The sequence below is a fragment of the Synchiropus splendidus genome, chromosome 1, assembly GCF_027744825.2.
Source record: "Synchiropus splendidus isolate RoL2022-P1 chromosome 1, RoL_Sspl_1.0, whole genome shotgun sequence".
NCBI lineage: Eukaryota > Metazoa > Chordata > Actinopteri > Syngnathiformes > Callionymidae > Synchiropus > Synchiropus splendidus.
Genome location: NC_071334.1, coordinates 52610049 through 52624108, shown reverse-complemented (window position 1 = coordinate 52624108; position 14060 = coordinate 52610049). Strand labels below are relative to the sequence as shown.

Genomic DNA, 14060 nt, shown 5'->3' with positions numbered 1-14060 from the left:
AATTTGTTTAAGCTGTTTTTTGTGAATACAGTTTTAAGTCTCCTGTAAGTTTTACTGTCTTAGATTCTAATGAACTCAATGTCACCCTTGCAGCTTGGAGCAGCGCAACCTGGATCTGGAGTCGGAGATGGTGAGTCTCCACGAGGAGCTGGACCAGGAGAGGAAGAAGTACACCATGGCAGAGATCAAACTACGCAACGCTGAAAGAGCCAAAGACGACGCAGAGCGCCGCAACCAGATGCTGCAGAAAGAGATGGAACAGTTCTTCTCCACGTTCAGTGACCTTACGGCGACAGGCACCGCAGCCGACCCCAGACGGCCTGATCGCAACAATGCCATCTGGATCCAGTGAAGAAAATGATTCTATAAATATTGTTAAGGCTCCCAACAGGATTTGGCAGCTGGTTGTACAAAGAAAGATAAGAAAGGTTAATGTTTTAATCTAATAATAGGTTGTTGCTGAAGCTCACCGCCTGTTTATTTTAAGGCATCAACTGGAGTGATGTCACAGTCACGTGATCTGTAAATATGCTACTATTTAAACTGCTCAGCAAAGGGACGTCGTTCACTGTAACCAGCCCCCTAAAAGAATACCCTTCCTGATGTCCTATGTAGCTTGGTTCACGCTTAGCAATGCTGTGTCAAATGTATGTGAAGAGAATTGACGTTAAATGTTTATCATATATTTAAGCAATGTCGTGTGAGATTTTATATTTCCTTGCACTTAATGTATGTGTTCCTCTGAGCAAGGTGGTACTGAATGTTGTGTTTGTCGCCGTTTGTGGCAAGTGTATTTATATTGTTGTCTCTATGTGCCTGTTCTTCTGTTGCATATACACGATGACCAAAAAAAAGAGCCTGTACTGTAAATACTTGTAGATACTGGAGACACAAGTAAGAGGTCTGCGCTGTGATTTGAGGTGGACGAATATGGCATGAATGGATTGAAACAAAATCCGTTTTTTCAGCCTGTGAAGATAATTTGCACGATGTTTCATTGGCATTAAACCCACTTGTAAACTAGCAAGTCTTGAATCCCAGGCAGACTATTACACTCGGTACTGCCATTGTAGAAGATACAGTTTTAAGCCTCACCTGAGCACACGGAACACTGTTGTAGGGTGTATGTCTATTAAAGCAACACTGTTATATTCTGATTTCTGTTTCATTGCTCTTGAGTGTGACCTGCAGTAACAGAGTGATAAATATTTAAATTGACGACTGAGAGAAATATTTTGGCCCATGATAAAACTAAGTATGTGTCATTGGTATGAAAGTTTGAAGGTCAACACATAACCCATGTACTGAAACTACTTGCTGACAAACTGTCAGAGAACATATCACCCCAACTTCATCTGTCTTGATCATTCTCCCCAGTCACACCAATCTTCTCCATGCCTTCATTTATCACATCTATGGACCTCATTGATGGTCCTCCTCTTCTTTTCTACTGGTGCATCCACCTCCAGCATACGTACCTGCTTGCTCGTCTTCACCTCCCTTCTCCTCTGTCCTTTACCATGGATGACTGATGTCTTATTCTTGATTTCCCTGCAACGTCACTGGTCTGCCTGTTTCCCCCGCAATGATTTGACATCATTCCTCTCCTCTACTTCATCTTTATCCTCAGAAGTCAGTACATAATCGGCCAACATAAATAGTCCTCCATGGAGATTCCTCTATATACTGGGCCCTGGAAGTGACATGCATGTATTCATTTTTTTGGATGTGAGATGCATGACTTTTTTTTTTTTTTTAATCACAATATAACCGTTATCTTGAGATAACTGTCATATCGTGATAATTTGTATCTGGAGATAACTTTTATCTTGGGATAAAAAAAATAAAGTCATGCATGCCATGTTCAGGGATGTGTAATACATATGGCTTAGCCACATATGGTATTATTTTGAGTAGAAGGCATTTGATCAGAGTGTTAAAAGTGCACTGACTTGCAGACAGTGACTGACAACACTGGCGAACTGTTACGAAGCCATAGGAGACATAGTGGTTACAGGAGGATGTATGCAAAATGCCAGAGAGGCAGTTACGCATGCGTTGACATTTACGATTGTATCTTGAGACAAAAAAACATCTTGAGATAACTCTCAGCATCAAAGGTCTCTTTCAGTCCTTGAGTCTTTGAAGAGCAGACATGCCATGAAAGATGATGCAGTGATGAAAAATGATGCAAATTTTCTTGAATTCTCTTTCGCTCTCTTCTCTTCAATGTGTTGGTGGAGCTTCTCTTTAGCAAACAACTCTGGAAGAAAAACAGGAAAATGGTTATTGATCAGACCAATGAAGTGTTCTTGTCAAATGAGGACAGACGTGATCCATGATGTTTCCATAAATAAGGAATGTTTGATGAAAACTATTCTTCCTCCATATTACTTATATAACAGATGAAGTCATTACATATGACCATATGACATTCACAGCATTTTTTAACCATATTATTTAACTTAGCAATATCATAATTCCATCAGACTGAAACATTAACTGTGCAAAAGTAATAATGATTTGAGCAAACACAGTGAATATATATATATATATATATATATATATATATATATATATATATATATATATATATATATATATATATATATATATATATATATATATATATATATATATATGTTGATACAATAACGTGCAGTTATAAAAAGTTACCACAGTATGGTGCCATAAAGACAGTCTATGTTACGTTACTACGTTGGTTGCATTTTTTAAATAATCATTTTAATAATCATTTTACAGATGAAAATGGCTCTCCTCGAATATACAATTAGTGGCGATGAGTGAAGACTTTTTTTTGTCTTGTGTCGTCTTCCCCCTCCTGATGTTTCATGCCGGTCAGTAGGGGGCAGAACGCTGGAGCTCAACGTCCGTTCTCCAGACTGCAGCCCGGGTATTTTTTCAAGAACGCATCTAGTCTTTGCACAAACAGTTTTTCTATTATTTTGGAGAATTGAGGTGACAGTGATACTCGTCTCTAATCACTCAAGTTTTGCTCGTCACCTTCTTTGTGCGGGGGAATGACCTTAGCAACCTTCATTCTTCCAGAAACGTTACTACTGCAGTAGCCATTCCTCAATATACGTGTATGAACCCCAAAATAATGTCGTTGTTTTTTTTGTGTGTGTGAAAAATGGACAAAATCTGCATTACTGGTTTCATTTCTTATTATGTGGTGGTCGAATCCTGGAATAATATAAGTTTGAAGGTCCAGCTCTGGGTAAGGTGCCGCGTCATTCCAGTGCGGTGAAACAACGCCATCTATTGATCACCCACTACAACTTCAGGATCACTCAGAATATTCATTTAACACTCTTCAATGGTTAAATTGGGCCGTTTTAAAGATGAATTACAGAGAAAAAAAAGATCTGCCAGCGGCAGGAATCGTATTGTTAGTTCACTAACTCTGCACAAATTTCAAAATGTTAATGCTAGTTCTGAGTTGTTTATTTCTGAAAACAGGCAGACGGTACAGGTCACACAAAACCAGGACAAATAGACTCAGAGGTAGTTTCTTCCCGAAAGCTATCTCAGTATTGAACAAAAACAAGAAAACCAGATAAAACAGTCTACAAAATTCATTATTACTGACCACATCGTTCACAGTGCAATAAAGAAATAACTATGTGCAATAACAAATCACTGAAGTTTACATCCGGATAAGTGCCACTTTCTGTCATTACGCTCTTTTACTGCTGCTACTTGTGTATATACTTTTTTTTTTTTTTTTAGTACCTACTGGTTGTTCTCTGCATGCTTGATTGTTTTTTTATATATTCTTTTGTACATTGTTTGCACCAAGGGAGTAGCGCTCAAATTTCGTTGTACACTGTACAAGGACAATAAAGGCTATTCTATTCTATTCTATTCTATTGTTAGCGCTACTTGTGAGACATTCAGTCTGCGATCAAAAAGCACTACTCGGTGAGGCAACGGCGGCTGGTGGCAGTAGTTCTGGATTGGATGTCTGTCCAATATCCATTATCCAACCAATTCACCGCAGTCATCATCCCAACTATTAGAATCAGAATCAGAATCAGAATCAAATTTATTGCCATGGTCAGTGGGGATCTCACCAACAAGGAAAGTATTTTGGAATAAAGTGTTGACATAAAATAAATAAAATAAAATAAACATCAAAGGCTGATCACAAATTCAACAGTCTGACGGCCGAGGGGAAGAAGCTGTTCCTGTGACGGGAGCTTCTGGTGTGGATGGACCGTAGCCTCCTGCCAGAGGGAAGAGGAACAAACAGTCCATGACCAGGGTGAGAAGGGTCGGCTCTGATCCGACCTGCACGTCTCTGGGTCCTGGAGACATACAGGTCCTGAAGAGGTGGCAGGCTGCAACCCATCACTTTCTCAGCAGAACGCACGATGCGCTGCAGTCTGCTCTTGTCCCTGGAGGTGGCGCTATTGTACCAGACGGTGATAGAGGAGGTGAGGATGGACTGGATTATGGCCGTGTAGAACTCCACCAGCAACTTCGTTGGCAGTCGTAGTTTTCGTAGCTGCCTCAAGAAGAACATTCTCTGCTGGGCCTCCCTCGTGTGGCTGATCTGATCTGATCGGCTCGATTTAAAAACTACAAAGAACGACCAGCCCACTTACATGAAGCACGTAGTGTGCTTGCTCAATTGAAAAGAGAAGACGTGCTGCCGAGGAGAGGGGAGTTGTAGGAAGGGTGGAGCCTACCTGGGCGGAGTGCCAATTGACTCAATTCTCAGGTGTGAGGCAGTGTCTTGCAGTGGTTAACCAATAGCAAATTCCATTAGAGGGCGAAACACGTATGAACATAGAACTTGGTGAGAGGTTGAGACGATCAGAGGAAGATTCTCTGATCAAAGAAGAATGAAATGAGTGTGATCAGAGACACATCAGCATTAAAGACTATGAGCTCTGATTCAAGAGCCACATGTGCGTCCTCCCCATTGACATGGCTATGTGTCACATCCAAGTGAAGCAACACACACTGTGATGGGGAAAAGGGATGGGTGAAAGTGGCATCACTAGATGGCGCTTCTAGTTCAGAAAATATGTGAAGTTTCATTGAATTTGTTGTTCGAGTCCAAACATTTTACAGTATACAGCACCACCTGGTGAACTATGGAAATCAGAACACTGTGTCATGAAACCTCATGAACCCATCACTACCCAGCAGCTGTGCTTCAACAACGCTGCGTATGCACATTCCCAGAAGTGTCTCTGCTCAGCGTCACATTCCATACAACACTGTATGGATGAGCAGCAAGAGATAATAGTCTGAAGTGACATGGATCTGCTCTCATCCTTCGCACTCTTTCTTCCTCCAGGCTGTGGACCACGGTGGTTATAGTATAATCCTCAGCACTATCCCACTTCCTCTCTGAAGCCTTCAGTTGTGTCGATGAGTTTAACACTAATATGTATATACTCTTTGATGTGGACACTTGAGGAGCCTTGGACACGTGGACTTTGTTTGTCAATCATACGTCATTCGCTGAAATGATTTTCCTCTGAATGCATACCAACAGATGCTGAACATGCTAATGACTCAGTAGGAAAAGTGCTGTTTGACTCATCATGTGATCTTCTTCACCCCAAGGTAGTTACAAACATAAGACCATGTACCTGAGCAACCAAGGCCTCCTGATATGGTGTTGGAAGATCAACCTGGTATTTTGATGTCTCCAGTTCTTTCAACAAGCTCTTTAACTGGTAACTTTGCCCTGTTTTTGACTCCACTCATCCACAGTAAAAGAACCTGTTTTGGGTTTTTTTTAACAACCGATCATGGATGTGTGGCATGTTTGTCTGCAGCAGAAGCCCATCTACCAAAACTGGGTGGAGATCAAGCTGAAGCCCAGAGAAAATCCAGTAGAGCTTTTCAAACCTCTCCAGTAGCTGCCCTGCTGGTAGAGAAGGGGGAACCTCCTTTAAAGTTCAGAAGAATTCAGCTTATGTTAAGCTCCTGGGTAAACCTTCTGACCTGGGATGAATGTAACCCAAAGGAACATGACTGAAGAATGCTGGGAGCATGAAAACATCCAATTCCAGTAGCATCGGGTGGATTGGCCGTGACGAAGCCTAGAGCATTGGGATTGATGATGTTCACTTCAGCCAAGCAGATAAGCATGTAACAGTCGCACCGATATTGGCCGATAACCTGCATATTTTCCTATCCAAACACTTTCAATGCTGATTTTGAAGTGCTTTTGAAGATTTTGAAAAGTGCTCCGTAAGAAGGAAATCTGTCGTATTCTCGGATTGTCTGAAATTATCTAAAACGATGGCGTAAATATTGCATTGTACATCTCGTGCAAATAAAGCTTGTGCGCCTATTTCTAGTGATGAATAATATAAACCAGAAGATGTCGCCAGAGAGCGGCTGCGGATGTTTTTAGCTACTTTGTGCTCACCTGCTTCCATATATTCCAATATTCCACTCGTGTTGTCGGCGGCACATCTGCATCATAATGATCGTCTGCTGCTCAGTACAATAACAGAGCCGTTGAAGATTTCGTGTTGATATCAACAATAACCTGAACAGTTGTTGCTGAGCATATACCACTCTATTGTTTGGTGGCATGGGTGTGATCAGGCGACTTTCAGGGAGACGTCGGTTTTCAAAAGTATCTGGACCCAGTGTCCACACGGAGAAGAGTTTCTGTATCTGTGTGGGATCCAGTTTGAAAAAGTCCTAGCTGACACAGAACTTGTGTGGATATGACTGATATGATCTCCGTGTGGACCGGGCCTGAAACTCCCCTGATCTTGAGCTGACTGGACTAAGTGGAACAGATCTGAGGCGGCTAAAATGAAACCAAGTTGTGCCTAGTTCAAAAATCCATGTCAGACAGTCCATTTGACAACTGTCAATAGACACATCAAAATTTCAATATTTACTGGGAAGTGATGCCCATTTATTTATGTAAACTTACAGTAGTGAGTGAAACATGTCAAGCCTTACATCCATCCATCGTCAGTGGACCAGTGCTTAGTCCTGGTCAGGGTTGCGGGCAGTGCTAGAGTCTATCCCAGTGGTCACTGGGCGAGATGCGGGAACACCCCCTGGAAAGGTCGCCTGTCCATAGCAGGGCACACACACCATTCACACACACCTTGGGGCCATTTTAGAGTGTCCGATTCACCTAGTGAGCATGTCTTTGGACTGTGGGAGGAAAGCGGAGTACCCATGCACACTCCCAGAGTGAGTGTGGGTTTATTATAAAAATATCCAAACGTAAAACCCATTGTCCATTTACACATAGCATTGGCAGACGCATGCACCACTCGCCATGGCAACAGTGAAAGTTGACCTTGGTAGAAACTCTCTGATTGGACCTAAAGTTTACACATCCAGAGTACAAACACATTTGAATTCCCATAGAAACGGCGCAAGAATTTGCTAACAACACAGAGTTGGTCAAACAGTTAAATTATGGTTCTTGTTCAATTCGTGAGAAATCTTTAAAACAAGCTTCACACAGAGACAGGGGTCACATCAGTGAAAAGAAACCTCTCCCAGGTTGAAATGTCACGTGGCGTTGGTGTCACAATGAAGGCCAGAAACTAACTGTAGACAAATGAAACATGAGTCTTTATTGTCTCCTCTATCATGACTGAGAACAAGTATGACTAATGCAGATTCAAAACAAAGTGCATGTGAGATGAGGCTGGCTGTCATTGTTCACAGCCAGCATTAGTTGTGTTAAATGAAGCGTCCAGTCTGGAAAAATACCATCAATGCGTTGTTCCCCCGGGAAAAAAAAAAGTAAAAATAAATAATTAAAATGCGATTAAAAACAATTACTGGTGTTGTTGAAATGTTTGGTAAAACCAACAGAAATAGATGTTTCAGTCAAATATGTCATGCCACTTTTGAAATTCGGTATTTATCGTAGATGTTACGGGGGCCGCTGGTGGAGGTACACAAGCCAAGTGCTGTTCTGACTTAATAGACATCAAAGTGTCCTGTCACTTTTTGTTAATTCAATCTTACTTAAGTCTTAAGCTGATTCCTTCAGAATACTGAAAAAGATATTGACCAGCTTGTGTCTTAAAAAAAAAAAAAAAAGGTAGAGTTCAATTCTGGGAGCAGTACTTCCAAAAACACACTGCGAAGAAGAAAGGAAATAAATGACATTTCATGTATCTCAATTATTGCACATTTGAAATGAGTCATGACGTGTCTCACCTCTCTTATTGTGCCTCTTGGCTTGGGACTTGGCTCGTGAGTTTTGGACGGTAATACTCGGACCGACATCCACATTTGGTCTAGACACAGCGCTGTTCACTTTTACAGAAGATGCAGTGGTCAGTGGGGGTCCAATATCAAGGAGAGAATGCTGAAACATTTTAGATTATAAATACAATAATTATAATAAATTCAACTGCATCAAACAGGCGACAACAAGCTGAATGTTTATTTAATGTATTTCCGATAGTAATTGTACTTTCAGAACAATTGGTGATTCCATCAATACACAGAAAGATGGCTTACCAGTTTACTCCTGCGTCCCAAATTTCTACCACCTGCAGGACAGAAAAATAAAATAAGTCGTACACTGATACTAAACTGTTCAGTCCTGAGGCCGACTTAGGGGCTTTTCACACTGCAGACTGTGTCTGGAGACAAAGTAGGTTCAGCTCAAAAGTCCCACATGTGAACACATGCGAGTCCGGATTTGGCTGTGGACCTGATCCCCACTGGGGAGCTGGACCTGGGTCCGGGAAGCTCTCTGTGGCGGGGTGAGGCTGATAAATATGTGATTTTATTGACAGACAGATTCAGTGTCTGCATGAGGAGAACACTGGTTTCTCTCAAGTTAATCACCAGACTATTCATTGGTCATTTCTGACGTCTGGATCTGGACTTCACTGATCAAAATCTTCTTGACCGTCGGTAATCTCTCTGACTTTGTTCAAGGTGTTGTAAGAGCAGCGCGGACCAATCAAGATGCTCCGTTCCAGCAGTGGTGGAGCTCCATCATCAGTTCATATCTGAGGTGACGCCGACTTGTAGTGTTAAGAAGCGACAGAGAAATAAGGAGGTCAAGCCGATGCTGGTGAATAGGTCAGGGGTCGCGACCCGAGTGTCGCCCCGGCTGATGACTACTTCCTTGAGACCTGCTTCGCCGTGGGTCACAAACTGGCTGTTTTGCTCAGAGCGCCCCCTGCTGGGGTGAAAAAAAAGAACATGGCCTGAGGTGCGAGGCTGCACAGCAGACTCAGGCCACCCGAGTGTGAACAGCTCCTTAAGCCAAAAGGCCAACATACCTTTTGGCAAGATGGGCATTTGTGAACTTATTGTGCTGTTGAACATCCTCTGCATCTCCCCTAAGACGGTGACCATTTTCAGCATCTGGGCCCTCTGATCCTTGTTCGGTTTTCCATGGATCCTTGGAAACCCGATTTTACTCGTTCGGTCAGCTGGTGTAGTCTCTAAGTTCCACTGCTTCTGGGGATGGCTTGAGGATTTTCCAGGTTGAGCTGAAACAAGATTGTGGGATTTGAGAGATCTAGCTGTCACTCATTACATAAAGAAATATAGAGATTTTATTAGCACTAGAGTGGCCATTTGTTTATTAGAACACGACATAACAGGTAACATCATTCTTTAGAATAATGCTCAAAAACTTGTAAAAGTATGTGGTTGTACACAACACATGCTCCGTGTCAGTGCTTTTATTTTGTTATTCCCTGCTTGTTGTTTTTCTGTTTCCTGTCTTGTGTTTGTCACCCCTCCCTCAGTGTTTCAGACACACAGCTGGGACCAATTCCCCAAATCAACCTTCCCTTCTTCTACTCTATGGTTCCAGTCTACTGTGCCAGATCGTTGCTTCGCTTCTTCCCGTAAAATTCCTCCTCTGGTGTCGATCTCGTATTTGTCGATATTGTTGGATTGTGCATGCGTGTTAGTTGTATTATATTTATTTAGTTTATTCTTCGCTTGGAGTTTTTCCTTTGGTGTTTTGCTGTGTCCCTCGGGTGAGTGTTTGTTTACTCACATTTTGCGCTCTCCGGTTTTTCTCCCTTGTGTGTGTGTGTGTATTTCCACCACAAGCGCTTTCTGGTCTTTGGGCCTTGTGAGTTTACCTGAGTGTGTTTTTGTTCTTCCTGTTCTCAGGCTTGACTTTGCTTCACCTATATTCTGTTTTCAGGTGTTTCCCCCGTCCCTGCGTGTTTGTACTCCCGCTCCACGATTTGGTAGTGACGTCCGTTGTTTCCATGATTTTTGTTCATGTTTTGTGTTTGTGATATATTAAAGTATTGTACTTCTTACTCTTGTTGGTCTGAGTCTTCTACGAATCTACCACTTGGGTCTGGTCCCCTGAGCCACCATGACTCACATACCCTGCAGACCAGCACGATGAGACTGGAGCGATGCAGAACGCACTCAGAATGTTCATCTTTCTTATATGAACTGTTTTCACTTAACAGTGTATCACCACAGGAGCTTAGTTTGGTAGGGTTTTTTTTTTTTTCGCCCTCAATCGACGATTGCTGCTCCTGTCCTCCCGTGTTGTCTTTGTCTCTCAGACAGGAGTATACAATGTTGGTCTTATGGTGCAATGACGACAAAGGCTGTTCCGTTCCAATTCGAACGTGGCATATAAAGTTAAATTCAACACAAAATTATTCGTTATTAAACTAACACACACAGGATCAATGGATTGGCTTCATTTAGACTTTTTTCAAGCAGACCATCGTCCTCTACTGCATTAATGGGGCTGCTACATGAGCCTGCTGCTGGTGGAGTAAGGCAAGTGGACATGCTCCGCTAGTACCTCAGTATGTGTTTCAGAAATGATGCAAACATTTTCCACCAGACAGTGCCATCTGGTGGCCTCTGAAAATCAGGACACTGTGTCATGAAACTTCATCTACTGTGCCCACTGTCCCATTCAGAAGACTTTTACTTGCCTCCATCTGTGCTCACTTGTCACACTGACTTCCATACCAGCTCATCCTCACTACCTTCGTGTAATATATTGACGTGGAAAGGGCTCTTTTGTGTCCTATGCCGCAGGCAGCCTTTCATTCAGCTGCTTCCATTCATTCATCGGTGTCTGCACTACTGCTCAACGCATCATGAGAAGAACGTGATTCCTAGTTCAGAAATGGAAGTCGCCACACCGGATGCTTGTAAGGTATAAACCCTTGGAGTGGTGAGTCAGTGGCCTGAGCAGCAGGGGGCACTCTGTAGGCCACGACCATTACTAGTGCCCTGCTCACTCCCAACGACCTGCTGACACATATTTTCTCTCAAGTCAATCTCTCAAGGACTCAAGTCTAGACCCAGTCTTTTGTCCCAAATGAACAGTGAGTGCACTGTCAGTTACGGCTTGGGTGAACTTTTGGAATGTAACTCCAAACTGAAAACAAAACATAGTGTATCTACATTATGTCCACTGTATATAATGTAGCTTTCTGTTATGTCTTACATGTCACACGTCATAGTAAAACCCACGAAATTGGATCTGATTTTTCATTTTTGTTTTTTTTTTTTTGGTACTCATCTGTCACTGTTGTTGTGTGGAGTGACACACACCTGCTTATGTTGTGGTTCTGACAATTGATCTTGATCTTCAGCTGCGACACACTGCTCACATCTGTTTCAATAGTTGTTCACACATCCATTCACCCTTTGGACATAAAATATAATGAAGTATTCTTACCTCTGTCTGCAGTTGCTCCTTGGGCTCTGGGTGTCAGGGTCATCATCGTGATGACCACCTTTATCAGGAACATCCCTCTGAGGAACCTCATGTCCCCTGCAAAGTCTTTCTGTTTACACAACAGCAAGTCTAAGTCAATTCCTCTCCTCATAGAGTCTTTTAAGACCAAGTCGCTTTGGTCAGTGTTCAAAACTCTCGTCTTCTTTGATACCAGATGCTGGTATTCGTTGAGTAAATAGGAGTGAAGGTTAAACTATCCCTCCAGTTCACTCCAGCTCATGATCCATGGATGCGCCTCTGGACGAGGGCTTGTCAGGCCAGCGACGAACAGCCTTCCTCACTCTTTATAAGCCTCCGTCCTGACGCGCATTGTTGGCGGACGGATTGGCGTCAACCAGTGGCTCCGCCTCGTCCTCCTTCTGGTCACATTTGTGAAGCTTGTGGTGCTCGTTGTTTGTTTTGAGTCAAAGCAATCATTTTTATGAATGTTGTGTCACTTGAGTCTTGAATTTTATGTGTGTGGCCTGGGCTGTGTACGTAGTGATAGGGTGCTTCTAAATATATTTGTTCGGGGGCCTCTGACGTACGACTGCCTGGAGACACGCTGGCTGCGCACACACACCCACTGCAATTTCAAAGTTACAACAAAAAAGAAAAGGAACAAACAATCATAGACTGTAGAGGGCAAGCTGCTAGGAAAATACTGAAATACAATATAGTGCGTCTCAGTTGCTTGGCGAGGAAAATTGAGCTTGTTAACATTCAGCTATTTCTTCGCGCTCTCAAAGTGCAGGGCACTGAAGCTGTCAGTCGCTGTCTCTCTCCCTCGCTCTCTCTGTCTGGTTCTCTGTCTAGGTTTGTGCTGGGAGTGAGTGTCGCAAGCAAGTGGATATTCAGTTCTCTAATGCAGCAGCGTTTTCCCGTCATTTTTTCACGTGTTGTAGTTACGGATCATTTTACGAGTCCATTCTAGCTTCTCAGCCACTTCAGCGAGAAAAGAAGATGCAAGGCTTGTGCATAGATAAATTACCGTAATTCCTGGACTATAGAGCGCACGGAAATATTAGCCCCACCCACTAAATTTTTGGAAAGAAAACAGATCTTGTTCATCCATAAGCCACAGTGGTCTATAAGCCGAGGGTGCAGTGGTGCTGTCTGCGCTGTAGAAAATGCAGGAGGGTCACTTCTAAACTACTTTTGAAAACGGGCTCCAGCATGGAGACTGACTCACGAAACAAACTGGGCCCTGTCCCAAGTTCAGACACCACAGTCGGTCTCAGCTGATGCTTCTCGTCTTCGTCCCTCCAGGGGATCGGCTCTGCGGGTGAAGCAAAAACAACCTCCGAGTTCATCTGATTTCATCCTGTAAAAATCCATATATTAGCCTGCCAATGTATTCCGTTCAGACTGCGAGAAAAAAGCCGCTTATAGTCCAGAAAGTATGGTATGTTCAAATTTCAAAAACAAATCCAGGGTACAGTAATGTCTCCATCATTATGTACCACTTATTGATAACAGCGTTGTTAAGAACAATAATTGTCCACAAACAAGGTCATTACTCTTTGCAAAAACGTCTTTCCTCACAAGACAAGGTTAAGTTGCAGCCAGTGGTGGGTAGACAAGCTTTATAACACAATGAAGGGTAGATGAGGCTTCATGAAACATGTCCTGATTCTTACAGGCCACCAGATGGCGCTGTCTACTTTGAAATATTTGTACTCAATCAAACCTCAAATTATTTCTAAACCAAGAGCGCCATCTAGCGGCCTCTAAAAATTAGGACACTGTTTCATGAAGCCTCATCCGCCCATCGCTATGTGCTCTGCAATCTACTTCATGTGTTATTCCAAGAGCCACTTTTCTATTGTAGTAACATTGTTCTTATAGTACTTTGGGAGGTGTTCCTCCGCACTTCAATTCTGCGCAGTGATGTGTAGCTCAAAGAGTCATTACTTTATTTGAACTACTCTTTAAAATGAACTTGGATCAACGAGGCATCTCAGGGAGTGATTTACGCAGATGGTTTCTTCCGGAGTTGCGAGGAAGAAATGAAAGCTGTTTTTGTCATGAGAGTCTTCCATATATATATATATATATATATATATATATATATATATATATATATATATATATATATATATATATATATATATATATATATATATATAATAACTAACAATTGGATAACAACAAACATTAAGGCAGCAGAACTTTATGTCTCTGCATTTTACTTCTTTATTCTGGCAATGAATAACACATTGTAATATCTAGTCCAGAAAAATTGCAACTGAGTGTTGATTCAATAACATGCTGTATATGACAAATCTATTAACACGTCCTTAGAGTCATTCACATTGGCGTTTGTTTATATCCGGCTGCA

The 14060-nt window shown here is 42.3% G+C and overlaps 1 protein-coding gene across 6 annotated transcripts in view; it reads left to right on the top strand.

Annotated features, from left to right (window-relative positions):
* The window catches only part of arhgap24 (Rho GTPase activating protein 24), a 53849-nt gene extending 52713 nt beyond the window's left edge, over nt 1–1136 (top strand). For all 6 annotated transcript variants that reach the window (XM_053853452.1, XM_053853454.1, XM_053853453.1 and 3 more), the window contains one exon: nt 94–1136. In XM_053853452.1, coding sequence (XP_053709427.1) covers nt 94–352 — 259 coding nt within the window. In that variant the 3' untranslated portion in view covers nt 353–1136. The remainder of the gene's footprint in view (nt 1–93) is intronic.
* Nucleotides 1137–14060: the final 12924 nt, after the last annotated feature.